The 27,913-nt window shown below is 57.9% G+C and overlaps 2 protein-coding genes and 1 long non-coding RNA gene across 5 annotated transcripts; 1 reads left to right on the forward strand and 2 right to left on the reverse strand.

The window, feature by feature from the left end:
- Positions 1–298: 298 nt before the first annotated feature.
- TAGLN2 (transgelin 2) lies at positions 299–8,051 on the reverse strand. 2 transcript variants are annotated; one of them, XM_027094993.1, is made up of 5 exons: positions 7,939–8,051; positions 2,619–2,825; positions 1,971–2,145; positions 1,554–1,656; positions 299–1,247 (listed from the first exon to the last, which is right to left on the reverse strand). In XM_027094993.1, the coding sequence occupies exons 2-5, from the start codon at positions 2,796–2,798 to the stop codon at positions 1,106–1,108; spliced, it is 600 nt and encodes a 199-aa protein (XP_026950794.1). In that variant the 5' UTR covers positions 2,799–2,825; positions 7,939–8,051; the 3' UTR covers positions 299–1,105. The 2 variants fall into 2 exon arrangements, with proteins under 2 accessions (XP_026950794.1, XP_026950795.1); XM_027094994.1 differs by lacking the exon at positions 7,939–8,051 and adding an exon at positions 6,939–6,957.
- A 2,252-nt stretch (positions 8,052–10,303) lies between these two features.
- On the reverse strand, positions 10,304–27,907 carry IGSF9 (immunoglobulin superfamily member 9). Its single transcript, XM_027095045.1, has 20 exons — positions 25,981–27,907; positions 25,554–25,742; positions 20,530–20,682; positions 19,481–19,635; positions 19,138–19,255; positions 17,410–17,551; positions 17,173–17,318; positions 16,938–17,080; positions 15,593–15,733; positions 14,932–15,048; positions 14,572–14,722; positions 14,252–14,375; positions 13,867–14,042; positions 13,379–13,629; positions 13,085–13,169; positions 12,812–12,988; positions 12,572–12,614; positions 11,392–12,243; positions 11,024–11,151; positions 10,304–10,801 (listed from the first exon to the last, which is right to left on the reverse strand). Exons 1-20 carry the CDS (start codon positions 26,036–26,038, stop codon positions 10,620–10,622), a joined length of 3,531 nt encoding a protein of 1,176 aa, XP_026950846.1. The 5' UTR covers positions 26,039–27,907; the 3' UTR covers positions 10,304–10,619.
- Positions 12,975–16,435, forward strand: LOC113613917 (uncharacterized). Of its 2 annotated transcripts, none has more exons than XR_003430409.1 (2): positions 12,975–13,277; positions 15,906–16,435. It is a non-coding gene; the product is annotated as an uncharacterized LOC113613917 (long non-coding RNA). The 2 variants fall into 2 exon arrangements; XR_003430410.1 differs by having other exon boundaries at positions 12,975–13,252.
- Positions 27,908–27,913: the final 6 nt, after the last annotated feature.

A 27,913-nucleotide genomic window follows, 5' to 3' on the forward strand; every position in this document is an offset into this window, starting at 1 on the left:
CCAGAGGTCACCTTGCATCAAGCCTGCCTGAGGGCCTCCCACCCAGACACCTGCCAGGACTCAGGGCTGTGTGGACGGCGGCCCCACCTTCCTGCAGTGGCTGAGAACTGTTCTGGCTGTGGGAAGGGCCCAGCCAGGAGCACCTGGGTAGGTGACGGCCCCCCCTCCCTGTGAAGCCTGCCCACGTATGCTGTCATCATGGCTTCTAGCCCGAGGGCAGCTGGAAGGGCCTGTCCCATCTCAACCCCACCCCTAAACCAAGTGAGAAAAAGAATGGGAAGGAAATCGATGATGGGGAGATGTCTGTAACCTTTTATTTCAAAGCCCTCTTCCCTGGAGCCAGTCACCGCCCTTCCCCCACATTCCTCCCTTCCCAACAGTGGACTCAGTGGCCCCAGACACAGCCAGAGTCCATCCAAAAAAAGACAGAGATTCTTTATTTAAACCAGCAAACTCAGATTCTTCAAGCCCCAGCCCATGGTGGGCAGCCTTCCCTCCCCGGTCCCCTCACCCCCACCCGTTAGCCACAGAGAGGGGAATGGAAAATGAGAAGCCTGAAGGCCTCTGCCAGGGCAGGCTGCCTCAGAAGTGTGGTGAGCGCAGTCCAGCTGGGGCTGGGGGGCAGCCGCCACAGACCCCTCCCTATAAATTAAGTCCCTGCAGCCACAGCTGTGGGTGAGGCGTACTTGTGGGGAGAAGGCCATTAGGCAGCATCCCTGACTCCCAGCCAAGGAATGGATTAGGGCACAGGGCTCAGGGGAAGAGAGGCCAGAGAGAAAGAGAAGAGGTATGGTGGGGAGAGGGGGTGATGCCCCCCTAATTTTGGTCCCGGGGAAAAGAGGCAGTTGGTCCAGTTTTGGTGGATTTAGAGAAGGGAATGTATTAGTAAGCACAGTGGGGAGGCCATCGTCAGGCACCCCCAGAGGAGACAGGCCAGGCCCCCACCCTGGCAGAGGGGAGCGTGAGAGCTCCAGGGGCTCTCAGGGAATGTCACTGCTAAAATATATATATACATATATATATATATATATATATACACACATATATATATATATATATATATATTAACCATTCACGGCAGGCAGGGGCAGGGCTGTGGGTGGGATCAGAGGATCTGGCGTGGCATCCCGTAGCCGGTCATGCCTGCCTGAGATGCCCCGCGGTTGGTCCCCATCTGTAACCCAATCACATTCTTGCCCTCCTGCAGCTGGTTGTCGGAGAAGTTCCGAGGGTTCTCCTTGGATTTCCTGGGTGGAAAGGGAGCGTTGGTTAGGAGGAGGGTGGAGGCTGCCCCAGTAAACGTCCTCCAGGGACACAGCACAGGCTTCCTCTGGCTTAAGTACTGGTGCCAGCTCTGCCCTGGAGAGCCTTGAGCTCTCTGAAGCCACCCGGTCATCTCTCAAAAGGGACTGTCCCTTGCCACCCCGGGAGACTCATGAGGATTAAGTGAGACGAGGAATGTGAAAGTGCTTTGTAAAGGGCATTTCCTAGGGACAGGAGTGGGAAGGATCACCGCGCCGGCCCGGGGCCTGGGCTGCCCCAGCAGTACTCACTTGGGAAACCAGTTGGGATCTCCAGAGAAGAGCCCATTGTTCTGGGCTACCGCCAGCCCACCCAGGTTCATCAGTGTCCGCTGCACACAGGCCATGTTCTTTCCTGGGAAGGGGGAGGGGGTGTGTTGGCCTCAGTGGGTCTGGGGTCCTGCATGCCAGGCTTCCACCTCTATCACTAAGTCAGCAGGCCCAGCTTCCTAATTCTTTTACTCTTGATCTCCCGACCCTTCTCCAACCCAACCCCCAATATGGCCAACTCCTCCATAAACACACACACACACACACACACACACACACACACACACACACACACCACTCTTTGTCCTCAGGTATCAGAAACCTGCCCCTTCTCCCTGGTGGACATGGCCCAGCCCAGCCTCTGGTCTTCTGGATGACGGTGCCCTGGCCCTGACCCACCTTCCCAGAGGTCCACAGTCTGGAAGATGTCAGTGGTGTTGATGCCGTAGCGCTCGGCTGCTTGCAGGAACTGGGAGATCTGCTCCATCTGCTTGAAGGCCATGGTGGAGGCCTGGATCTTCCTCACCGGGGCCTGCCCCTCGGGGTACAGCCCGTTAATGAGCTCACACAGCACCTGGGTGAGGACAGTAGGTGTGCAGAAGTGAGGCCCTGCCTACCACAGATCAGAATGTACCATGCTCGGCGCTAGAGACAGTGAACCGCAGAGGGGCCTCTCCTACCTGAAGACAGCTCTGACTCTACCTGGAGTGAGCACAGGCTCCTTCCTGCCCAGCCCCCTGCCTCTGAGCCCAGAGTGTAAACCGTGCTATTCCAGGATTACCAACTACAGCACACCTCCCCCAGCTCTTCCCTTAGAGTTCCTCTTCCTTCTGTCACACACGGCTTCCACTGCAGGGAGGCACGTTCACCCTCCCACTTCCCTCGGCGGGAGGGAGGAAAGCAGGGGGCCTCTGCACGATGAAGATATCCCGGCTCAAGAAGAGCTGGGAGGGGGCTGCCCTCCATTCTTCAGCTGAGACAATCCCCGGTCCCTCAGACCCAGCCCTGCTCTCCTGGCACTTCTGGTCAGCGGCGCCCAGCTCTCACCGTGCCATCCTTGAGCCAGTTCTGGAAGTTCTCGCGCCCAGGCTGGGGCCGGCCCACATCCTTGCGGCACTGGGTGGTGATCCACTGGATGAGGATCTGCTCCAGGTCTGCATCATATTGTTTCTCAATCTTCTGCTGCACCTCCCGGCTCAGGCCGTAGGAAGGTCCCCTGTTGGCCATTCCAAAGGGCGGTGGTGTCTGGGGGAACTGGGGAGAGGACACATCCAGGCCTGTGGTCAGCACTCTGCAGCCTGTGGGGTGGGGGATTCTGACACACACCATATCCCCAGGGTGGGCCCCGGAGGTGAGAACAGCCACCAAATGAGGGAAGTCTCACCTTAACCCCTGGACATGGGCTAGACTCTCAGTGCTCAGAACTCTAGGAGGTGCTAAGGCACCTCTGGGTTCTTCCACCCCTGTGACAGGTAGCCTGTCTACTCTACTGAGGCTTCCCATTAGATTTCATTTGAATGGTTCCACTGCTACAATGAAGTATAAAACCCACTGGAATAGAAAATAGGGTAAATGAGGCCGGGATTGGGGGTTCAGCCCCTCATTTGGGGTGGTCAGCTTTAGCAAAGGCAAACTGGTCATTCTAACCCCAACCCTGCCTTTTCCAGTTCTGGGCAAGAGAATGATTTGGAAAGAATATGGAGTGGCTGGAGAAACCTATGTCAGGAGCTAGGGGACTGGACAGATCTACCCTTAATTAGCCACTGGGTTTTAATTGAACACCCACTATTTGTGCTGGGGATTGTGGAAGACACAGAAGTCCTTGGTCCTAAAGTTGCCCACAGTGCCATCAGAGAGACAAAGTGAGCACCTATGAAAGGGCAAGAGTTGTACATGATGAATATTAAACTACACAGTCAGACCACGTGTTATAGGAATTGAGAGAGGAGTATTGGCAGAAGCAGCCTGGAGGGCTTCCTGGAAGAGGTAGGTCTGAGTAGGCCCTTAACAGATTTCACCAGGCAAAGGGGCTTCCCATGAGAAAAGAGGTAATACCTAATTCTACTTTCCTTTCTAGAAGCAGTGGTAGGCAGAATAATGGCCCCCCAAAGATGTCTATGTTCTAATTCCCAGAACCTGGGAATGTTACCTGATATGGCAAAAGGGATTTTGCAGATGTGATTGAATTATAGATCTTGAGATAGGGAGAGTACCCTGGGTCTCCAGGGGGGCCCAATGTCCTCACGACAAGGGTCCTTATGAGTGAAAGAGGAAGGCAGATGAGTCAGAGTGGGAGAAGTAAGAAGGAAGCCAAGGTTGGAGTGATGCAGGGTCATGAACAGATGGCCTCCAGAAGCTGGGAAAGGTAAGGAATGGAATCTCCCCTAAGTCCCCTGGAAGGAATGCAAGCCCTGCCAACACCTTGATTTTAGCCAGTGAAACCGAGCTCTGCAAGATATTACATGTGTGTGGCTTTAAGTCACTCAGTTTGTGATAATTTTTACAGCAGGAATAGGGCACTAATCCAGGAGCCTTGGGTGGCATTTTTAGGGAAACCCGGGAAGAGAGGGAGGGATGGGGAAATACACAGCGGGGTTTCTTTAACTTAGTTGGAGGACCTCAGTTAGGAAGAACTGGGTGGTTTCCTGACCACTGGCCTGGGTTGACAGCACCTCGCAGCGGGCAGTCTGTCCCCACCTGCCACCTCCCTGCCTAGGTCCCACACCCAGAGCCCTAGGAATGCTACCCATGCCGAGGGGGAGCCAGGACCCCACTTCCTGCCCCCATCCCCTCCCCATGGGCTCTTCTTTCTGCTCTGAGATAGAGCTGTCTGACTGTACATAAAAGGGGATGCCCCAGGCCAGGCACCTCTGTTCAAGGAGAGGGAGGAGAAACACTGCCTCTCCCTACCTCTGGCCCCAGGCCAGGTCAGACTTAAGGGACGGAGTCACTCTGGCTCCCTGGGTCCCCCGCACAGCAGTTTGAGCCACCCCAACCCCCCCTCCCTGGGCCTCGGGGCAGGCCACAGGGACAGCAGCTGCCTCAAACGTCCTCCCACCTCTCAGCCCCAGCAGAGGTGGGGCTCGGGCCAGTCCCCTCCCCCCCACTGCAACATGGCTGCTCCTTCCGACTGCAGCCTATTGGGCTGCACATTTCCGGCAGCGATCCTCCCCATAATCAGTTATTTTTAAACCTCATTAAGACGACCCAGCCCCACTTCGCCCAGCCCGGAAGCCAGGCCAGATAAATGTCAGTCTAGGCCTTGACCCACACCACGAGCCAGCACACACTCATCAGGGGCAGGGCAGGCCGGCCGAGTGGAGAAAGGGAGACAAGATTCCCTCCCCTCAGCCCAGCCCCAGCTGCCCAGCCGAGAGCCACTCGGTCCCCGTAAGCCTGTGACCCCTGACGCACAGGGCCGCGGCTGGGAGGCTGAGAAGCAAGGAGAGGGGGGCCAGAGGCTGCTGCCACCAGTAACCCCCCTTTTCCCAGCCCAGTGTTCAGACCTCACTTCTGGGAGCAGCTCCACTGTCGTCACCTGGGCCTCAGGGCTGTCTCCATGGAGCCAAGTGGCCTGAGGCCCAGGGATCACTATGGCCCAGGGAAAGAAAGGACAGAAGAATGATTAACCCAGACACCAGGGTTAGGAGGGGAGCGCAGGACTGAAGAGTGACCCCTCCAGTGTCACTTACGGTATGGACGGACAGGACAGACTCGGCCTCCCAGACCGACCTCTGGGTCTCCCTCCTAAACTCTGGTGCCTGGGCACATCTGGCAAGGTCACAGACTCCAGCTGCAGTGTCTCGGCTGCACTCTGGAGCCATTGCCCTAGATCCCGAGGTGCCAGAGCCATAAAGCAGAGCTCTGGGAGGAGGCAGGCCAGATGGGCCCAGCCTGCCCACGGCTTCTCTCCCCACCCCCACGAGCAGGCACACGCTGAGGGGCTGCGGCCGCTGGAGCTGAAGTGGCCCACGCTAGTGACACTCAGGGGACCTACCCTGGCTCTCCCTTAAAGGAGGGAAGGTAGCCAGTTGCCTACTGCAGTGGGGAAAGGCTGTGTGGGAGATGCCCAGAGCTGGGGGTCCGAGGGGAAAACAACAGCTGCACAGCTTGGGGGGTGGATTGGCAGTGAGTAACCTAAACTCCAGAGCTGCCTACAGCGGTGGGAACAGCCCTCACTCCCACCCACAAGGTTACAACAGTTGGGAAAGGGGGAGGGGCCACAAAAGGCACTCCAGCCCTCAGCCCCACCCAGACCCTGGGCTGGAAGCTGACCTCACCCCACCGCCGACGCCAAAGAAAAAGCGGACATGGGGTGGGTGTAGGATTCCAGGGCTCCTGGCTGGGGTGTTGAACTGGAAAGACAAAGGGACTCTCCATTCATTGTGCAGAGAGGACACAGGGGAACCTCCCAATCCAGAATTGGCATTAAGACTATTTTGAAAAGGCGAAACAGGGATACTTGCCCCCAAAGTGAAGAGCCACAGGGAGCGGGGGTGATGGGAGACCTACGATTGAAGGGCCACCTTGGGGCAGCCGCCTTGGTATCAAGAGTCAGCGAGCAGAAGAGAAAGCTGAAGCTATACAAACAGGAAGCCACAAGGCTTGCGCAGGAGGAGGGGTATGGTGGGGGCCGTTGCCATGGCTTCTGTGTACCAAACACAGGAATGGGGCAGGGTGGGGGCACCAGGCAGAAACATCCACTCGGCGCAGGAGTGGCGGGGAGGCTCCGAGTGGGGGCGGAGCGGGGGCGGGGCGAGGGCGGGGAGCAGAAGTGGGATCCTTGGGAAAGGGGCCGCTTCACAGGTACAGACAGGTGCAAGGGATTCCTCAAGGAAGCAGCTGTGGAGGGTACGGAGGGCGTGTGGAGAAGGGAAATTACAAGTTTTGGGGTAGAGAAGTAGATTTAAGGAAATAGTTCAGGAGTAGAAGAAATATCCTGGGAACAGAAGGTACATTCTGAGCTAGAGAGCCCCATAACTGAAAATCCTGGGTGGGAGAAGGGATGGGGGTGGGGGAGAAGGGATGTGGGGTGGGGGAGAATGGATGGGGGTGGGGAGAAGGGATTAGAGGCCAATCCCCGGAGAGCAAAAGAGGGACCCGGGCTGTGGAGTGGGGGGGGGGGGGGGGGGGGGGGGAGAACTGCACTTGGACAAAGACTTATTTGTTGATTCTGGAAGGGGAGGGCCCTGCCGGCCCCACCCTACCTTGGCCTCCTCGGCAGTCTTCCCTGTAGACTAGGAAGGAGAAACTGGGAGTGGGGTTAAAGACGGGGAGCTGTCCCTCTGTCGGGTGCTCTGGGGTCAGAAAACTAGGAGAGCCACAGGCCTCCTCCTACACCGGATCCCCACACCAGTCCATCCTCACTTCTACCCCACTTCTTTCTGCTCACAGATACCAAGGTGCCCCAGAACTTCACAGATAGCGGCTCCAGGAGACTCCAGGAGGCCCGCAGAGGGAGGGGGGTGGGGGAGGGAGGTGGCAGTCCGTTTCCGGTCCTGCCGCCCCCCCCCTCGCCACACCCTGGGCCGTTACTGGGATGAATCACCCACCGCCCGCCGCTGGGGTGACGCAGTGGTCTGGGCAGCCCGCCCGACCGCCCGCCCGCAGCCACCACCGACTTTCCCAGCAGCAGGGGGCAAGGGGTGGGGGCATCGGCTCCCGTAGGGGCTGGAGGCCTGGAAAGCATCCATCCTCCCTCAACACCACCTCCTACAGACAGGGCATGATGGGGCGCAGTCAAGGCTGCAGCCTCCCAGATGTTTCAGGTCGGGGGGACTCTCCTGGAGGCGATTGGAGCTTCAACTCCCCGCCCGAACCCGGGAAGGCGAGGCCATGCGGGACCCGCGCACGGAGCCCCCTCGCCCCAACCCGCGACGCCGAATCCCCAGAAAAACGAGCTGCAGGAGAATGAACAGAAAGGTCGGCTTCGGGGACGCAGAGGGCAGGCAGCACCCACACGTGCTCCTGGAACTAGGAAGTGAAGTGTCGCTTCGGAAGTCCCAGCGGCGTCGAGCTGGCCAGGGTGGGCGCCGGGACCCTGTACGCTCCATCACTGGGGGCCAGCCAGCTAATCCCTGACGCCCCCCTTTCCCCACCCCAGCGAAGACCCAGGGCTGGAGCCGGCGGGCGGGACGCAGTCCCCGAGTCCCTGATCCGGACGGACGGCCCCGTCTATGCACTAGCAACAGCGGCTGACCTCATTGCTCAACAATGCGGGATCAGAGCCTGGGGACAGACCTGACAGCCCGGGGAGGGGCAAAGCAGTCAACGGACCCTTGCCTGCCAGCCCTTGATCACCAAGCTCACTGGAGCAAGTCGCAAGCTCTGGCTTCTAGCTTTCTAGAGACCCCTCCCTCCAGCTCACCGTTCACGCGGACCGAAGAGTTGCGCACTCCAGGCGGGGTCTGCAGCGCGAGTGAAGCGCCGGGGCCGGGCCCGGCCGGAGGTTTTCAGCCTGCTCCCGCCTCGGACGGGGCGGACCAGGGGCGGGGCAAGGGCCGAGAGGGTTTAAAGGCGCCGCAGTCCAGAAGCTGAGGGCAGTGCTTAAAAGACAGGGGCGGTGGAGAAGAACCTGAGTTAAAGGACCTGGAGGCAGTAGCCTCCACTCTTGAGAACCTATACCCCTACCCCAGAGCCCTTAAACTTGTGCCCCAGTGGGAAACTTTCTGCCTAGGTTAGCTCAAGACTGTGGGCGTTTTTATATGGGAAGAAACCTCTTGGTTTAAAAAGGGTGGTTAAGTAAATGGAGGTACAGGAAGACGCTCACCGCCCCCACTCCACACACACACACACACAACCGTCTAGGGTGAGGCAGGACTGGGGCTAGCAGGCCAGGACAGCTCCTGGTCTTGGTGGTCTTGCTCCCCACCTTCTTCAAGCCCCAGACTAGCAGTGAGGTGATTCCGTGCCCAGGGCCCAAGAGGCATGATCAGCGTTGAGACCCAGGGTTCAGACTTGACTTCTTTTTTTTTTAAACAATTTTATTTTTTTATTTTACAATTTATTTATTTATTTGGGGGCTGTGTTAAGTCTTTGTTGTGGTGTGTGGGCTTCTCATTGTGGTGGCTTCTCTTGTTGTGGAGCACAGACTCTAGGTGTGTGGGCTTCAGTAGTTGTGGCACATGAGCTCAGTAGTTGTCGTTCGCGGGCTCTAGAGCGCAGGCTCAGTAGTTGTGGTGCACGGGCTTAGTTGCTCCATGGCATGTGGGATCTTCCCAGACCAGGGCTCGAACCCGTATCCCCTGTATTGGCAGGCGGATTCTTAACCACTGCGCCACCAGGGAAGTCCCCAGACTTGACTTCTTTCCCCTTCATTTCCTCCTCTATGACCTGGCACCTCTTCTTAATCCTGGAGGGATCAAAAGAACCCTCAGTGGAGGAAGAGGCTGGCAGTTCTTCTGTCTCTGAGGGTGGAGGAGAGCCTCGTTTGGGGGTTGAAGGAGGGCTCCCTCCTCCCTGTTTTCAGGCTTCAGTTGAGCAGTCCCTCTGGGGTGGAGTCCCTGCTTACATCCATCAGTGGAGTTCTTCACAGATGATAGAAGACCCAGTTGAGCCTGGTTTTCAAGCGCATCACCAACCAGCGCCGGACTTCCCTGGTGGTGCAGTGGTTAAGAATCCGCCTGCCAATGCAGGGGACACGGGTTTGGTCACTGGTCCGGGAAGATCCCACATGCTGCAGAGCAACTAAGCCCATGCGCCACAACTACTGAGCCTGCACTCTAGAGCCCGCGAGCCACAACTACTGAGCCCGCGTGCCACAACTACTGAAGCCCGTGCGCCTAGAGCCCGTGCTCCACAACAAGAGAAGCCACTGCAATGAGAAGCCTGCGCACCACAACAAAGAGTAGCCCCCGCTCCATGCAACTAGAGAAAGTCCACGCGCAGCAACGAAGACCCAACGCAGCCAAAAATAAAATAAATTTTAAAAATAATAATTAAAAAAAAAAACCAGTGCCTTCCCACTTTTCCATTCTCTCTTGCCCGATCCTCCCTACCCCTATATTCCAGTGATTCCCTGGTAGGCCAAGGAATCCTCCGTGCCTTTACACAGGCTGTTCCTCTGCCTGGGATGCGTTTCCTCCCTTGACTGACTTCTCACCTGCTCTATCCACCACCAACTTTGTGACTTTTGGGCAACTTACTAAAGCACTGTGCACCTCAGTTCCCTAGTCTATAAAATAGAGCTAATAGTACTACATACCTCAGAGTGGTAGAGAATTAAATGATACATGTAAAGAGCTTACAGCAGTGCCTGGCACATAGTGAGTGCTCAGCTGTGGCTGTCATCATTGTTCTCACTTCCTGTGATGATGCCTGCAATCGTCCCAATTTATCCCAGCGCAAGCTGTAAGCATTCACTGTTTGCTGACTCCTTCCTTCATGCTGCCTTAATAACCAACACATAGTTTATCACAGAACTTATCACATAGTACTGTAACTATTTCTTTTTTTTTTTTTTTCTTTTTTTTTTTTTTTGCGGTACGCGGACCTCTCACTGTTTTGGCCTCTCCCGTTGCGGAGCACAGGCTCCGGACGCGCAGGCTCAGCGGCCATGGCTAACGGGCCCAGCCGCTCCATGGCATCTTCCCGAACCGGGGCACGAACCCATGTCCCCTGCATCGGCAGGCGGACTCTCAACCACTGCACCACCAGGGAAGCCCTACCCTCCTTTTTTAGGGTTCAGGGATTTTCCAACCTCCCTCTCAGATTCAAAGCAGATGACACACAGAAAGATTTTTCAGACTTTCTTTATTCACCTGTAAAAAAACCTCACCCACACCACAAACACCACACACACACACACACGCGCATGCACGCGCGCGCGCGCGCACACACACACACACACACACACACACGGGCAGACCTAAGATCCCTGTTCCAGTCCCCAGACTCTAGAGGCTCAGCACATCCCACACCAAGCCCACTGTCAGGGTCCGTGCCTGAGCACCAAAGGAGGAGGGGCAGTGTCCCAGGCTGGAGCTAGTTCTTGCTGGGGGCCTTCTTTGCGGGGTCCGTGTGCCTTCCCCCTGCCTCACATTAGGGCATTCACAGCAGAGTGGCCTGTTCAGGGTGGGAGACTGGCTGTCGATAGGCCGGTAGCCGGAACCTAGCAGCATCTCGACGGCGGCGGAAGGCCAGGAATTCCTCCCGAAGGGCAGCACAGCGGGCCTCAGGGCCAGGAGCGTGGGCGGTATTCAGGAGGCAGCCCTCCTCTGGAGTCTTCGCACCTGCAAGAGGGCAGAATAACGAGAGGAAGAAGTCTTAAGGTTCCCTGGGTGAAGTCTTGTGGTTCACCGGCACCATGAGGCTCCCTAGGGCCTGCCAATGCAGAGAAGCCAAGAGGAGAGGGCCTGGGGCCCAGGGCCCAGCTGGGAACTGACTAGGTCCTAAGGGTGTGGGTGCAGGACAGCAAGGCCAGGGGTGCCTGCCTTTCTGGAGGGCTCCCACACCTAGCTCTGGCTCAGCTTCAAGTCGGGATCGAGGGCCAGTCAAGCCCAGGTGCAGAGTCTCCAGCAATTCCATGTCCCCTGGGAATTCTGAGTCCCATTCATAGTTCTCATCCACAGATGTGTTCCTCCTGTTAAAAGGGACAGACGTTTGGTATGGGTGGAGCAATGGAGGGTAGCCAGAAAAGCCTGAACCCGGGGACCCCCAGCTGAGGGTGGGCCATGGGTTTCCTCTGAAGATCCCTGGACCTCAGCAAAAGGACCTCAGCTCTCCTGGTCCCAGGGTGGGAATGGAGCAGAGAAGGCAGACGGTATAGGAGAGGGGTGGGGAGAACCTGGATAGCGCAGGGCTGGGCAGGGACTGCCCTCACCTGGTGCTGACCGTCACCACATGCTCCCTTCGGGGCCACCTCTCGGGGCCACTGGCCCAGCTGCTGGTGTCTCCTGGAGCGGGGCTGAGGTAGCTGCCTCCTGCAGAGGGGGCCGTGGAGGGGGGCCGAAGGAAGGAGGCGCTGCCCCGCCCACTGCTCTGGCTTGTGAGGCTGCCCCGAGGCGCAGCAGGCAGAAGGCTTGGCAGCAGCCGCTCCCTCAGTGTCCAGTCAGTCAGCGCTGTGTACGGGGGCTCTGGGGAGGCCCCAACCCCGAGCACGGCCCCAGAAAGCGCCGCCCTGGGGAACTCAGAGTGGGAGTCCAGGGGGTGGAGGAGAGATGAGGTGGGGCGGGGCCGGGTATCCATGTAATCTGGGGGAGGAGCAGGCTCCTCCAAGGGGGGCCAGTCCCCATCTACATTCATCTCCCTGAAGAAGGGCAGGCTCAGGTACTGGAGCAGGGGTCCCGGACCTGGCAGGGAACTGGGTGGCGCTGCTGGAGGGGGCCTCACAGGGCTGATGTCTGCAATGCAGAGGGGCTGGGCCATCCCACTGGGGCTGCTGCTGCCATCATAGGACCTGGCCTGACGCTGAGCTGGGGTCCGAGGCTCAGCCTGCTCAGGGCCTGACTTTTCTTGGGAGGTCCCCACCTTGGGTCCCATCACAAATCGCCCGTCTGGTCCCCGGCAAATGGGCTCCAGGGGTAAGGGCCCCCGGCTAGGTGGAGGATCCGGAGGGGGGCTGGGGGGTCCAGCGGGTTCCCCCCAGAGCAGACTCTGGCGCAGGCTGGGGACTGGGGAACCCTGGAGCTTCAGCTTCGCCACGCTGTCAGGACTGCCCGAGCCCGAAGCAGAGCTGGGGAAGGACAGGAGATCAGGGCCTGTGGTAGGGGGCCAGTCCCCCTCCCAGGAACCAGCGTCAGGCCTTGAGAGGTTTGATGCAGAACAGAGCAGAGCTAGGGAGAGCAAGGGAGAAAAGGACCCACAAGGTGGAGGGGTGGAGCGGTGGAGGGAAGGCACAGGCAACGCTGGACCAGCCCCCAGGCTGGGGCCTCTGCACTTCCATCCTTACCTCCCTCTCACTTCTGTTCCACCTCTCCTACCCCTCCTACCCCAAGGTGCAGAAAAGGAAGCAGAGAACCCTGGTGCTCACAGAAGGAAGCCGAGGAAGTGGAGGGACTTACTGGGGAGCTGACTTCCCGGCCGGAGAGAAGATAAGAGGTGCATCTGTAAGGACAGGAGAACCAGAGGTGACACAGGCGCCCAATCTCATCTGCTTGGGAAAAGTGGAGGCCAGTGGGGAAGCAGGACCACGGGTTGTGGGAACACACCTGGCCCACGTAGGAGGGAGGGATTTCTCCTCCAGGTAGGAGGTGCTTATGGAGGGGCGGGGCCCTTCTTTGGCCGGGCCCCAGGTGGCCTACCTTGGCGGAGGCGTTTGCGGTGGCGACGTGCGGCTCTGCGCCGGTTCATAAGGCAAGCGGCCAGGATACTCACGAGGACAGCCACGCCCAGGAAGCAGACCCCGCCCACCACGCCGGCCAGCACTGGCTGGGGCAGGAGGCCCGGCAGCTGTGTGCGCGAGGGGTAGACCTCCAGGCCTGGGCAAAGGGCCACGGGGGAGGGTCGGTGTCCACGACTTAGTGGGCTTCGAGTCCCCCAATGCCCAGGGCTCTGCCCTCCTGCCAGATTCTCACCAGAAGTGGAGACGTTGGCCGTGTTGCTGGGATCACTGACATAGCTACCGGCGAAGGCCACAAGGCGGAACTCGTAGAGAACGTCCTGGGGGTTGGGGTCCAGGAAGGGGGTTAGGGCTCAGCACTGCCCACCCCCAACCCCGTTCGGAAAGACTTTGCAGTTGGAAGGTACGGGTGAAGTGGACAGCCGGAGGTGAGGATAGTCAAATCAGGGTGAGATCAGGTTTGGGGAGTGGAGCAGAGGGCAGGAGGGCTGCTGGGAGGACCCTCCCTGTTCCCACTTCCCACACCTACCTTGATAAGTCCCGGCACCAACAACTGCATTTCACTGCCTGCCACGGCCCGATCCAGCACCTCCCACCCCTGGGAGCTTTGCCGTGCCTCCAGGACGTAGCCATCCAGTCTCTTAGGGACCAGTTCTGGGGGGTCCCAATGCAGGAGTACCCCCCGGGCTGTCCTCACTGCCACCAGACCTCTCGGAGGGGACAGGGGAGGCAGCATCTCTGTTGCGGGAGGACTGGGGGCAGCTGGTGTGGTAGGAAGCCCTGAATGGGACAGATAGACTCGTAAAGATGGGATTTCCAGTGCTCTTCCCCTGCTCCTCCGGCCTTCGACATCCCCTGGTGCCCAGCTGCTCTCCCAGAGCCCCTAAAGACAAGCCTGGATCATCTTCCACAAAGCCCTCTGGCCCCCAAGCTGCCCAGCACCTCTGCCCCCTCCCACCCAGGTCCCTGCAGCCCTTGCCTATCCCTGTCTGCTGCTCTGGGTAAGAGGTCTCTCACCTTCAGGAGCAGACAAGACGATCTCGCTGAAGGGCCCGCTCCCCAGCTTGTTCTGAGCGAGGACGCTGAACTGGTATTGGGTGTGGGGCTGCAAGCCTGGCACTAGGAGGTGAGCAGCCCCCAGGGGCACAGCCAAGGACACCCAGTCGTAGTGGGCTCGGTCAGGACGCTTTGCCCTGGAGGACAGGAGGAAATGGGGGCTGACCTCTCCCCTCCCTTTCAGCATCCGGGGTCTCAGGACCTGGGCCATGAATCCCTGAGATTCTCTGGAACTCGGGCAGCAGAGTTAGGGCAGGGCTGGGATAGAGGGCTGGGAGAAAAGACAGAGGGCCAGAGAGAGAATCAGGGCGTTGAGGGAGAGGGATGGCAGGGGCAGGTCGCTCACAGTGGGGTGTACCAGACGCTGAATCTCTGCACGTAGCCACCATCAAAGCCAGGCTCCCAGGAGACGTTGGCACCCTTGGGCAAAGGCACGACGGACACATTGGTGACGACGTGGGGGCTGGTGCCTGGGTGGGGGGAACAGAGGGATGATGGTCAGGGTGCTGAGGGACAGCAAAGAGCTAGGGGGAGACTAGGGCTTCGGCCCTCCACCCATCATCCCAGGGGCACCCCACCCAAGATCCCCCATCTGGGCCCCCCAGAATGATTTATTCCCATCTCCTTCCCACATGGCTGCCTCCAGCTGGCTCTGCCCCCACTAACCCAGCACGTAGACATTCGTGGAGGTGGCCACTCGGGCCACAGCATTGCTGGCTGTGCACTCCCAGCGCCCGTGGGCCTCCTTGGTCAACGGTCGCAGGATGAGGCTACTGTTGCTATCCACCTGGGCCTGGCCCTGCAGCCCCCGGCCCACCTACAGAACCACTGGTCAGCCCTGAGGACACACGCAGCCACCCCTCACCAAGGGCGCCACTCATCTCTCTGGGCAGCTCCAGTTTCCTCCCCGCCCTGCCTCTGACAGCCCTCTCCTCCCCCTTCTCCCTCCCACAAAACGGCCAGGGGTACGGAGAGGCAGGGGCGTAGGAGGCGTGAATACAGGAAGAGCAGGGTCAGGAGCCTTACCTTAGCCCAAGAGATAGTAGGCGAAGGGTCTCCTCGGGCAGAGCAGGGGATGAGTAGCTCCCGCCCTACTTCTTGGAAATATTCTTCCTTGGGCCGTTCTAGAAAAGCTGGGGGAGCCTGTAAGCCAGATCTGGCATTGGGAGGGGGCTCTCTCACACTGCTGTCTAAGGGTCGTTCCTTCCCCTCTGCGGGGCCCCCGTCATGCTGCGTCTGTCTCCATCTCTCAGTGTCTCTCTAGCTTTCTCTCTGTTCCCCAGCAGGGAAGCTGGAGGGACATTGCTGGAGAGACGAGGGCCTCTCTGGAGACGTACAAACCTCTGCAGAACACCCTTCACCCTGCCCTCTGCTTCCCACTCTCTTCCCTCTAGAGCGGAGGGCAGCCTGGTCCAAATTAAAGGGTCGGGGCAGGCAGGACATCTTACTGTGTGGAGGTGACCGATGCCCCACCTCCCCAGCACCATCTCTGCAAAAACCTCTGTGATGGCATCTGACAGCTGCTGCCGTGGCCACCGTGGGAAACACAGACTGGGAAGCCCACCACCCCCCCCCACGTGTGTCTGTCCCACCCGCCTCTGTCAGCCCGGTGTCAGCACTAGGTTCGCATCTTCCGCCACCTGACCCGCTGCCGCTGGCCCCCCCCGCCCCCGCCCCTGAGCCTCACCTTGAGCAGCACGCGGGTCACCGGGGAGGGCCCTGCAGTGCCAAGACGGTTGTAGGGGGTGCAGGAGTATTCTCCCAGCACATCCTCATTCCCCAGGGCAATGATCAGAGAACCTTCTGGGCCCTGGGACCAGCCAGGGAACTGGAGGCATGAGGAGATGACAACCAGAGAGAGAAACTCAGCGGAGGCCAGACCAGAGATGGAGAGAGGCAATGCCCGGGAGGGACCCACATCTATGCAGAGGATGCCACAACCCTACCCCTAGGCCAGACCTCTCTGTGAATTCCATCCTTCCTTTCTCTTTCCTACAGAGGGGCCACTACCAATGGGGGTGAAGACTGGGACTGCAGACTCCAGGAGAGCCACTCACGGGGAATCCAGTGTGCACGGCACACCCTGGGGTTGAGCTTGAAAGGTGTGGGTCTCCCAGCCTGCTGTCTTCCCAGCACTCCGAGATTACATTCTGCATCTTCCACCCCAAATCGGTTCTTCTTCCTGGCTTCCCTAGTTCTGTGTTAAAGGCTAACATCCGACTCCTCACTCTGTCTCACGCCCCACGTCTGTCCTCCTGGGAAGGCCTTTTGTCCCATCTATCTTCATGTCCTCCTTTCTAGCTCAGGCCTCGTAACCTCTCACCCACACTCTCATTTCAATAGCCTCTGTACCCCCTCTGTCTGTCCAGTCTCTTCCTCTCCATTCCTATCACACCGTTGCCCAAGCAACTTCACTGCCTCCGAATGCCTTTGGACTTTTTTTTTAAACCTTAGACAAAAATTTATTGAGCACCACTACAGTTGCAGTAGCCCTGGGGAGACTAGGATTAAAAGATGAAATACCAGCCCACAAGGAATTTGTGGTCTTTGCCGACAAACAAAAGATCTCAATCCCCGTGGAATGAGGTAATATTAACTTGGCATCCATAGTTCCTCCTTTTGGTCCCAACCAGTCTTTCCAGATTTCTCTGCGCCAGTCACGTCCCCATAGGCACTGTAGCTCCCCCCAGCTGGGAGACTCATTATGCCATAAATGCACTATACTGTTCCTGCCCTGGTTTCTGCATGGAATGTCTCTCCACCCTTCAAGGCCCATCACCAGAGTCCCAGAAGCTGTTGCTGATCTATCCTCAACCAGTCCTAAGAGGAAGGTGCTCGCTGCCTCCTGGCCTTCTAGCAGTGTCTGCACGGCTGTGCTGCCCCCTCTAGGCATGGGTGTCTCTGCTCCTGTCCCCCATGCGACAACCTACACAGCATGTTCCCCAGTCACTGAATTGATCTAATGCCGCCCCAGCTGTCCTGACTAGAATACCACCAAGCTAAGTCCTCTATCCCCTGCCCCAAGCCTGTACCTTGTCCAGCTGCAGGGCCTGCCCATCCTTGGTCCAGCTGACAAAGAGCAGTGGGGGGTTGGCACGAACCGGGCACCGGATCACCCCCCGCATGCCCATGGGCAGGGGTGTCTCAGGAGGCATGGCAGTCACCTGGGCGGGGTCTGGGGGGAAGCAGTGACAAGTTGTCGGGGAGGAGCTTGGCCTGGCCCAGGGGAGGAGAGCAGTCTGGGGAGGGAGCTGGGGTCAGGCTTACAGAGAACAGTGAGGTAGGCAGAGGCCGAGGGTGGGCGTGGAAGGCCATTGCTGGGTACACAGGTGTAGCGGCCCGCATCATCAGGCTGGGCGGCCTGCAGCCGCAAGCTGCCATCCACCAGGATCCGCACTCGGGGCTGCAGGCGGCTGCAGTATGGCACGTGGGCAGGGGGGTCCAGGTCTTGCTGGACTCAGACTGCCCATCAGTACCCCACCCCCACCCCACCCCATGCCTCACCTAATGTGGAAGACATTGGTGCTGTCCTGGAACCAGCTGTAGGTGAGGTTAGCGGGGTACGCCTCAGCCTGGCAGGCCAGGGAAACATCCTGAGAGGCATTGACCGTGCTGTTCTTGGGGGGCACCACGATGACTGGGGGTCCTGTCGGGGGGAGCACACGGGGGAGGGGAGGCCTCAGCCCAGTCTGCCAGGAACCCTAAGGGTCACTTCTACAGTTCTTCCCAGGTCCGCTCTCTGGAATACAGGGCTGGTTGCTACAAAGCCTTGGGAGTGGAAACAGGTCCTAACCCTTTTATTTAACACAAGTTCTTCCTCTGCCCTGGCTAGCTCCCCTTCCCATCACCTCCATTCACCTAGTTTCCGGGGTGTGTGTGTGTGTGTGTGTGTGTGTGTGTGTGTGTGTGTGTGTGTGTGTTGGGGAGGGGGAATCAGTTTTACCCCTCTGATCACCCTTTATACCTTTACACCCACTACCCTTTCCATCCTTCATCTGTCACACCTGAAATCACCTCTATGTCTCCTACCCTTATCTGGGTACCCAGTACCTTACCCCAAGATGCTGCAGCAATCCCTGACTCCAGGCTCCGCCATCACTGCCACTCTGATGGCCATTCATGCAGAAATGTCCCCCCCACCTTTGGCCACAGAACACTTCTACTCAAGAACCCACAACAGCTCCTGGCTCCTAGCACATTAAGCTCAAACTTCTTGACCCAGCCCCGTGGGCCCTTGTAACCCCTGCCTGGCCAACTGTCTTTTCATATGTCAAGTCCTTGTGAACTCTTTCAGGTCAGTATGGGCAGCTCACTGCGCCTAGGCCAGACTCACTCCCATCTCCATGCCTTTGCTCTCTGGACCCGCAGTCCAGAATGCTCTTCCCTGAGCGCCTGGCCTTCCCCGAGAGCCTAGCGTCTGCAGCTGCACTGCCGTTTCCCTTCTCTGGGCTCCTATAATAAGTGGTCAGTAATAAGCGGTAATGATATGAGTTGGTGTATAGAGCACTTACAGGCATGCCGGGCATAGCTGAGCACCTTACCTGCGCTATTCTCATTTAATCCTCCCAAGAGCCTTTTGTGGTAGAAATTATTGTCTCCACTTCATAGGTGAAGACATGAAGGCTCAGAGGCAGAGAGACTGTGAGGTGACTTGCCCGAGATCAGCGGGGAAGGCAAATTCATACTCAGGCCTTCTCAACACCAGACTCGACACCACTGCCCAGCACTGCCTCTCCCACAGTACCCAGGAGAGAGGCACTTCGCCACTGCGTCTTATTTCCCCCTGTGGATAAGAGGCTCCGTGAAGGCAGAGTCTACTTCTCAGCTTGCTTTCTAAGGGGAAGGGCTTGGCCAGGAATTACTATGATCATTGTGCTCGTCTGAATCTAATTCTTGTAACAATCCTGCAAGGAACATAGGAACCTCTTCGTATAGATGAGGAAACTGGAGGTCAAGGGGGTTCCATGGCTCATGGTCTAACACCAGCACCCACGCCCTTCTCACTATACCACATTGCTGGCTCTAAATATCTATCTTCGTTCACTGATCCTTTTACAGGCAAGATGCTGGCTTTAGAGGAAGAGCCTGTATTGGGAGCGCCCTCCCTCTCCATGGGCCCCTGACCTCAGGCACAAGCCTCGCCCCCGCGGCTGCTGGCTGTGTGCACCTCCAGCCACAGGTCAGTCCTCTCACGTGTGTGTCCTGTTTCCCGGCCCTCCCCCGAGACAGCACCTAGCACCAGCAGCTGGGTGGCGTGGATGGCGCTGCCCTCAGTGCTGGAGGCTTGGCAGGTGTAGACCCCGGAGCTGCCTCGCTCCACCCTCCGGATCCTCAGCGTCCCGTTCTGCACCTAGAGTCAGAGTGGGTGAGGAAGGACTCTTGTGTCTCCCCTGCCCACGGCGGGCCTCAGACCCCGCACTTCCCAGTCTGGCCAGCAGAGGGAGGCAGCGTGCTGGGCTCAGGGAAGCCAATGCCAAGCCCTCCTCCGGCCCCTCTCCCAACCTCCTGGCCTCCGGCTCCGCTCCCAGGCCACTACCTGCCTCACACTCTCACCCTGTCCAGCCCTGGGACTCACTTGCACCTGACTCTGGCCCTGGCCGAGGTCCTGTCCTAGGAGCTTCCAAGTCACACGAGGTTGGGGGCTGCCGCGGGCCGCGCAACGCAGGGTCACAGGCTCCAGTTCCCGCACTTCCAGCACCTGGGGAGGCGTCTCCAGGAATTGAGGGGGCGCTGCAAGGAGAGAGGCGTCAGGGATTGCCAGAAGGGCCATCAGCCCAAAGAGCAGCGTCCGAGGACCAGAGAGGCAGATCAGGGCCTCAGCCTTCAGCCCATCAGCCCACCAGCTTCATAGGAATTCCCAACCCAGGGCCACCCTGTCTGCTGCACCCAGGACCCAGCAAGGACGCACAAGCCCGTTCCCCCACTGGCCTGCAGAGTTGGTTAGGGAGCTGACCACCAGGCTGGGTGTTCAGAGCTGGGAGAGAGCTAGGTGCCCTCTAGAAAAGCACTGTCCTGGGAGTCAGGAGACCTGAGTTCTAGACTGCTCCGCCACTAATCAGTCGTATGACCCAGTCTCCCCATGCCCCATCTATGAAATGGGAATAATTATGACCTCCTTGCTTCTTAGGGTTGAGACAGAATTCATGAGGTACTGGGTCAAAAGGTGTTTTGAAAAAACAAAATGTCGTATACAAGTGAGTGATGTTTCACTCAGGGCTCAATAACCCCTTATCCCCTCCTACCCATTACCCTCTCTTGGCCAGGGAGGCAGGAGCAGGGAAGAGAGAGGAAGAGGAAGTTCCTAACAAAGAGTCGAGAAGGCTGATTGGATTCAGGTTTGAGGAACTGAAAGGGCAGGAGTGGGGGTGGCAGGGGTAAGATGCAAACAGGGAGCCAGCAAACAGGAGGTGTCAGCAAGGGTGGGGCATCGGGACTGCCCTCCTCCCCTCCCCCTCCTTCCCCTCCCCTCCCCTCCTTCCCTCCCCTCCTCCTCCTTCCCCTCCCCTCCCTCCTCCTTCCTCCCCTCCTTCCCCCTTCCTCTCCCCTCCCTCCCCCTTCCTCTCCCCTCCCTCCTCCTTCCTCTCCCCTCCCTCCTCCACAGCCTGCCTGCTCCCAGCCTCATACAATTGACTGTGAGGTGCACCCAGGAGCCGTTAGCAGAGTCGTCCTCGGGTCTGTGCTGGTCCAGGAAGAGCACGCGGCACTCGTACCAGCCCTGGTCCTCAGCCCGCAGCCCCTCGATCTGGAGAGATGCCCCCTTCTGAAGCCGGACGCGCCCTGGGGGAGGAGCCCTGAATCAAGGGTGCAGAAGGGACCCCATGGGAGCCCCAGGCCCCTGGTCACACTGGTCATTCTCAGACGTCAAGAACAGGCTCAGTGTCTCCCAGTTACCCTGATAGAGTGGGGTCCAGAGAGGCACAGATGGGGTTGGGGTCACTGAGGGCAGATCTCTCCCTTCAGCCCCTCTGATGGCTCCTGCCTTTCAGCAGCTGGGACCCGGCTTAGACAAAGAGAAACCGGAGCAGCAGCAGGTGGGCACTGAACTACGCCCAGCTTCCAGGACTGTAGGGGGAAGGGGCTTGAAGAGCCAACACTCAGTCTCCTCTGGATTCATACAGAATCTGCCCATCCCTGAGCTCTTTTTGTAAGGGGAGTCCCGGGAGTGCTCCTGCCAGAGGACTCGGGGCCCAGAAACCACAGCTGGGTTTGGGATCCACACCTCGCCTACCAAAGCCCCCTAATCCGCCAGGGCTATTATCAGCGGCCTAAGCGCCTTAGGGTGGCCAGAGTCCAAACCAGCCAGGCAGCAAGGTCAGCAGCCTCCTCACCCCATCCCCTCACGCTCCAGGGCATCCAAGCCCCGGCTGACAGACTACATAGAGCTCCACAAATCACCCAGCCCCAGCGCAAGCAGACGGCGCCCTCCCACCCCGACGGAGCCCTGCACCCCAGACAGCTTCGTGGGTCCCTGGCAGTGCAGCCTAGAAAGCAAGGCGCACGCTGGGGAGCCACAGAGACCTAGCCTCCGGCTCTGCCATTTACTTCTTTGGCCAGATCACTTAACTTCTCTCTCAACATCAACTTCTTCATCTATAAAATGAGAGAGAAAAAAATCCAGGTAGGGTGGATGGAAGGCAGGCAGCATGGTGCCTGACATCGGCGGGTGCTTAAATAAAAGTGGTCGAACAAATGAAGGAGCTCATGATCTGAAATCAGCAGCCTGCATTCAACCTTGGCACCACCCCTCACCTGACAACACACCCTCTCCGTCTTCTCCCCTGTAGTAGTGAACAGTGCCGTCACGCACATCACCCTACCAGAAACCTGGTGTCACCCAGATTGCTCTCTCCATTAACCCCACATCTGCTCGTTCAGTAAGCCTTTCAATTCTACCTCCTGGATGCTGTTTCCCTCTCTGCCACCTTCTCTTTAGTTTAGTCCCATAGCATCTCTCTCCTGGGTTACACCAACAGTCCACAAAGAGGTCCCGCTGCCTCCAGCCTCCTGCCCTCCACATTCATCAGCGACCCACCCCGCCTTGACCTTTGATAGGGACAGCTGACATTTTCTAATTCTTGTGGGTTATGCCAAACGAAAGCAACCAGACTGCGCCCCTACTTTGCCCGTTCTAAGACTGGGCAGTCTGAAGCTGCTCACACACTTGCCCCCTCCGATCTGCTTGCGTTCTACCTCTAGGGTTCACCTTTCTGAAATAGAATCAAAACCCGTGGGGGCCCTGAAGACATCAAGGAAAAAAGAGGAGATGATCAGGCTGAGGCCGGCGCTGTGCTTATAGGCAAGGGACTTTTTTCTTCCAAGAATGAGGTCCAAGGGCGCAGATTCTCTAGAAAGGGTGGAGCTGCTTAAAGGGCTAGGTGTTCAAATCCCCACCTAGAAGATAAGCCTGGGTCATGCAGGTAAATATTGAATATGATCACACCCTTCCTCCCACCAGTGGGATTCCTCAGTAACCCTAAACTGCCTGGCCATGGGACCCCCGCAGACCCCACTGCGACCTCTTCTTTTTTCTTTTTTCTGGCTGCACCACGTGGCTTGCTCCCCAACCAGGGATTGAACCCCGGCCATGGCAGTGAAAGCCCGGAATCCTAACCGCCAGGCCACCGGGGAACTCCCTGCGACCTCGACTACGTCCCGTGCGATGGCAACGTTTCATTACGGTGATCTTCAGTCGCTACAAAGAAGGAAGAAGAGGGAAGGGAAATAGAGTTTGGGATATGGGCCACGTAATATTAGGCATGGTCACCATACTTAATCCTTCCAAGAATTCCATTATAGAAGAATTGATGTTAAGCTTCTTTCCAATAAGCTACTCAGGGATCCAGCCAGGCCTCCTTTCTCACGATGCAGCGTGCTCTCCATTGCACACTAGTGTGAGGATCAAGGGACGCTCAGGGCACTGATCGCCGAGCATAGTCAGTATATGCTCACTCGGGGGATGTTGGTAGCCAACGGGTAACAGCTCCAAACGTCTGTTGATCAGAACATCTAATAAAGCATAGAGTATGTCCTAACTTTTCTGTGAGGTACGAATGGCTAGACCTGTAGAGTCGCAGAAGAACAGGAAGCTGGCCAGGGGCAGGCCGTCCTGTATCCTCCTGAGTCCTGGGCCCCCCTCCACCCGCAGAGCCGGAGCCTGAGTGTCTTTGGACCTCCCCACGTGCAGGGGAGTGTAGAGGAAGGAGGCACAGTCCCCATTCTTGCAAGCTCTAGGAAGGCACGGAATCCACACTCATGGACACGTGCAAGTTCATATACACACAGAAGCTTAAAAAATATTCCAAGAGGCTAAGAAGCAGGAGGAGTATGGAAGGCTTCCAGGAAGAGGTGACTCTGCAGAGGGGATGCAAGGCTAAAGGTAGTGAGGGGAGACGATGACAGGGAGCCAGGTGGTTCTAAATGGAGGATAAGATAACTGATTTGTATCAAATGACTCAGGACAGAGAGAAAATTCATGTCCCTTCTGCCACATGGGGTATCTTGAAACTCCCAAGAAATATAGCACAGAAGTCGAAGACCGAAAGCTGGTCCCATGAATTAGAAGAGCTGATCTAAGATCCACCCCAGGAAAGCTGGTGTAGAGGAAGTGGACCCTCTTTCCTCCGCACGCCTAGTCACGGTTTCACACCGTGCAGGCACTCTGTACAGGCTCTGTGCTGGGTTCCTTACGTACAGCAGCTAACTTCATCCTAGGATTTAGTCCTGGCTTGTTTTATCCTGCTTTTTACTACTTTTATACTCGTCTATAAATCCAGTCTCCTCTGCTAGATGGGTTCTAGGGTCCTCAAAGATTGGAAGCCTTCTCTTCAGTGTAATCCCTGAAGCCCCAGTCTCTCTCATGGTCCCTCCCACATTCTAGGCCACGGGCCTCACACACACAGTCCCAGGCCATCTCCCCTTCACTTGCCCAGAGGGTTTATGACAGGACAGCATTGTCCTTAGCAACCTTCACCTCCCGTTGCCTAGCAACTGCAGTTCAGAGTCCCCTACACAAAGGCTGAGAGGCCCCTTCCACACTGGGAGGCAGTAAAAGGGTTAATGGGTGCAGGGGCCTCTCCCCAGGGCCCTGACTCCCCAGACTAGCCCTGCCCGACCAGGAGCTCCAGAGCTGCGGCAGGGGTGGGCATGAAGGGCAGGGGTAGGAAGAAAGACTTGCAGCTGAAAGGAACACCACAGAGACAGAAAGAAAACCCACAGGTAGCAAAGTTGCTACCGTCCAGGGGTTTGTCCGCCCGAGGGACCTCAAGACAGGACAGAGGGCAGGGGGTTGGGGGGAGGAGAGTTGCACATCTCCCTGGGGGAAGCCCAGGAAAAGCCCTTCTCTCCCCTGTCCTCCACCTCCCCCTGCCCTGCCTTCAGTCGGGCAATGTTCTGCATCTGCGGAGCCTCAGCCTGGCAGCCCAGCTCCTCCCAGCCCGGCGGGCAGAGGCAGGGAGGGCTGGTGGGCACAGCCGTTGTCTCTCCACTTGTCCTAATCGGGGCCCTGCTTTCATCAGTTCTCCGGGGGCTTGTGCAGACACATACGCTCCCACCAGGCTGTTTGCCAACAACTGACCCCAGTTTGAAAATAAACTCTTCCCTCCTGCAGCACCTGCCTGAGCCTCCTCCCCTCTCTGCTCAGCCTGCCCCGCGGCGACAGCTCAGCCAATCCTGTGGCTTCTCCCAGGATTCAAACTAAAGAGGGAAAAGGGAGGGGGTCTCCCTGCCCCCATCGACGTCCTCCCAGGTGGCCTTTCCTGGGCTTCCCCTCCGAAGAGGAGGCAGCCAGACTCTCTCCCCAGCAGCCCCAGCCCCAGCCCTAGGCTCTCCCACACGCTGTCCTCGGAGACCTGCACTAAACCGCTCAGATTAAGGCTCCATCGGGGATTAGGGGGAAGCTGAGCCTTTCGAGGGAGCCAGCTGGGGCACAGGAGAAGGCCCCTAGGGAGGCCTATACACTATTTTAAGTCCATACAGAAACCAGCTGAAGCAGGAGCCCAGCCCAGCTCCATCCATTTGCTGATCTTTAAGGGAGCCTGGTCCATCCCCAGCCCACCCCGTCCGTGCACGAACTCTGCTGTACCCAGAATCAGAAGCAGTGGAGAAGCAGCCAGGTCGTAGACCCACCCACCCTGCTGCCCCCTCAGCCCACTCCCTAGAAGCCTAGAACACCCAAACTAGCATTTAAGAAAGTAGGGGAAGAAGAGGGCAGGGCAGTGAGAAGATAGCAGAGCTAGGGACCAGGAGAGGGCCAAGGAGGGAGAATAGGGAGAATGAGGATGGTCTGGGAGGTTTCATGAGCTCTAGAAAGAGCGATTAGAGAAGTAGGATGGACACTTGGAATAGGGCTGCGGGATCTCCTTTGGAACAGACCATGTGGAGTTTTAAAGAGACCACATGTGTGTCTCTGTGTGTGTGTGTGTGTGCGTGCGTGCGTGTGTGTGTGTGTGTGTGTGTAAATGAATGAATCCTTCAATGAATGAACACTGCTTGGGAGCAGAGCCACGCTTGTTAAGCAGAGTTCAGGCAGTGGAGCTGGAGATGAGTTTGGGACAGGGACAGAGCTGTTAAGAAGAGGACTTGTTCCCACTCTACCCAGTCCACCTTTGTTGGGGACACCTCCCGACCTCCCACCTGAGGATAAGCCTTACCCACGTAAGCAGGGTCGATGCGGGGAGAGTAGAGGCCGAACTGAATGAAGATGGGAAGCAGGAATCCAAAGCGCAGCCACTCGATGACGTGCAGAGGGGGCCGGCCAGCCGGGGACAGCAGGTCACAGCCCAGCACCGCGCTCTCCCCGGCCCGGCCCACCACCGACACCACCTCAGGCTTCCCTCGACCTGCAGGGCACGTGGCATGAGGACACAGCAGAGGGCCAGAATCAGGGCTGGGAGGGGAGATACCCTCTCTGTCTTTGTGGGCTCCCCAGGCCTTTGTGAAGTGGTTGAGGAAATCCTCGACTTCTGCAGAACCAGTGTTGCTCCTCCCCTCCGCTGACCTGCGCACAGAGAACCCCAGGGGACCACCACCCACCCCAAGGCCAACAGGGAGTTCCGGAGCCCAGGAAGTCCAGCTCACCGTCAGCCCCCTGGCCGATGATCAGGCTGAGGATGGCCAGACTGAGGCACCAAACCATAGCCCAGCTGCCTGCTCACCCGGCCCCTCCTATCCACAGGGGCCCAGACGGAGGGGCCCAGGGACCTGCACAGCCCAGCAAGCCCTGTCAATCCTTCTGACTGGGTAACGGGGGTCAGCTCTCACTCTTCTGGACAGTTAGGGCTTGGCTCGTGTAACACCTGATGAAGCCGTCCTCTGGAGCACCGCCAGATCTAGATGCAAAACGCAAGGCAACGTGCAGAGTGGGCCAATGTTGGAAACCAGAAGAAACCCCGAGTTAGAGAAAAGCTGGAGGTGAGCAAAGGCAGAAGGAGAGAGGAGAGCAGATGCGTGGGGGAAGGGCTGGGGTGAGGGAGTGCCGGGTGGGGAGACCAGACAGATGAGGACATGTGGGGAGCAGAGGAGCTGGAAAGATCTTAGAAAAAGCAGAGGGATTCCGGGGATACGCAGGTTACCAAGGCTCTTGGAAAGCTGGGCCAGGAGGGAAATTGGGTTCCTACACACTTGGGAAAGGACTTCTCAGGAAAGCATGGGAGATGAAGAGCCCCATAGCCCAGCCTCTTCTCCCTGTTCTTTCCTTAGTCCTGATGCTGATAACAAGGTAGCAGATAGCAAGGTAGAACCAGTATTATCGCCTCCACCCCACGGTGACAAATAAGGACCTTGGGTATCTCAGAGCCTTGCTCAGGCGCACAGAGCCAGTTAAGGGCAAAGCCTGGATGAAAACCCAGGGAAAGTGGCCCCCAGAGCACAAATCCTTGCCTCATTTCTCCAGCCTCTGTGAACCCTGCAAGCTGGAGGCCCTGTACCTCTTTCTCCATCAGCCTCCCAATACTGCTTTAGCCATGAATGAGTCAGACACTTGGGAGAGGACGATTGCCTCCCATCTGCTGGTATGGGGGCCCAGGCAGCATCCTCCAGGTCTGGGCAGGTCCTGGGGCTGGCGGCTGACGCCACTTCCTCTTCTTGATGCTGTCAGGCAGCCCTCCCTCTGCCAGACACCATGACCCAAGTGCCTTAACCCAATTCCTCCCACTTACTCTCCCTCCAGTATCTTCGGGGCCTAAGGTTTGCTAGGCTCCCCCTTCACTATCCCCAGGGGCATGGTCCATGAGAAGCTAAAAAGTCAACCAGTCCCTAGGGTGTACAAAGTGAGCCCTGGAGCACGGAGGGGAGGAACTCTTGATAGCCCCAGCCCCTGAGCATCTAAGGAAGTCACAGCAGGCTGGGGTGGTGGTGGTGATGGTGGTGGGGGGTGCTGCCTTGGGCCTGGAAGATCCAAGTGGACTCTGCTCTGCGGGCCTCCACCCCACTCTTGGCCTCACAGTTCGGAATGGGCTATAAAACATCCCTGCCTGGACTGAATGGCCCTGCACGTCTAACTCCTGATAACTCACCAGCAAGCACCCATCGCCCTTGCTTCCCACTGTCCCCAGCCACCTCATGGACATATCTTTTTCCAAATGCATAGGAACCCCCAGTTCCCTCCTGGCTCAGTTTTCTGAAAACCTCAGCATCCAGGTTTGCCCAGAACTCCTCTGTGTTTCCTAAGATCCTTCCAACTCTTCTGTCGGCCACTACGTCCTCACCTAATAATCTCCCCACCCAGTACTCTCTCATTCCCCCATCCCAGTTATCCCCACTTCTCACAATTCCCACACCCCAAATTCCTATTTTTCGCACCTGATCTCCAATTGCACCAGGTTATCTCCGCTTCAAGGCACTCCCTGTCTCCTCCCGAATCGCCACTCACCCACTTCTATCCTCTCTTCCCTGGAATTTCCCTCCCTCGAATTCGCTCGCCTCAGCCCACAGTACACTTCTGGTACCCCGCCCCCAATTCCCTTCTCCCTCGCCTTCTCCGGACCCCTGGAACTTCTCCCTGCTTTTGGAA

This window comes from Aethalodelphis obliquidens, unplaced genomic scaffold (assembly GCF_003676395.1).
Source record: "Aethalodelphis obliquidens isolate GAN/ISIS:26980383/991018 unplaced genomic scaffold, ASM367639v1 scaffold90, whole genome shotgun sequence".
Lineage (NCBI taxonomy): Eukaryota > Metazoa > Chordata > Mammalia > Artiodactyla > Delphinidae > Aethalodelphis > Aethalodelphis obliquidens.

What these genes read in the sequence shown, in the direction of transcription:
- IGSF9 (XM_027095045.1), bottom strand. Translation starts at nt 26,038, where the DNA reads ATGGTTTGGTGCCTCAGTCTGGCCATCCTCAGCCTGATCATCGGCCAG. An exon ending in CACCCAGCTGCTGGTGCTAG is followed by an intron (nt 17,552 to 19,137) that starts GTGCTGTCTCGG and finishes TCCCCCCGACAG; the next exon opens with GACCCCCAGTCATCGTGGTG. An exon ending in AGGCCCTGCAGCTGGACAAG is followed by an intron (nt 15,734 to 16,937) that starts GTACAGGCTTGG and finishes TCATGCCTCCAG; the next exon opens with TTCCCTGGCTGGTCCCAGGG.
- TAGLN2 (XM_027094993.1), bottom strand. Translation starts at nt 2,798, where the DNA reads ATGGCCAACAGGGGACCTTCCTACGGCCTGAGCCGGGAGGTGCAGCAG. An exon ending in GACTGTGGACCTCTGGGAAG is followed by an intron (nt 1,657 to 1,970) that starts GTGGGTCAGGGC and finishes CCCCCTTCCCAG; the next exon opens with GAAAGAACATGGCCTGTGTG. An exon ending in GATCCCAACTGGTTTCCCAA is followed by an intron (nt 1,248 to 1,553) that starts GTGAGTACTGCT and finishes CTTTCCACCCAG; the next exon opens with GAAATCCAAGGAGAACCCTC.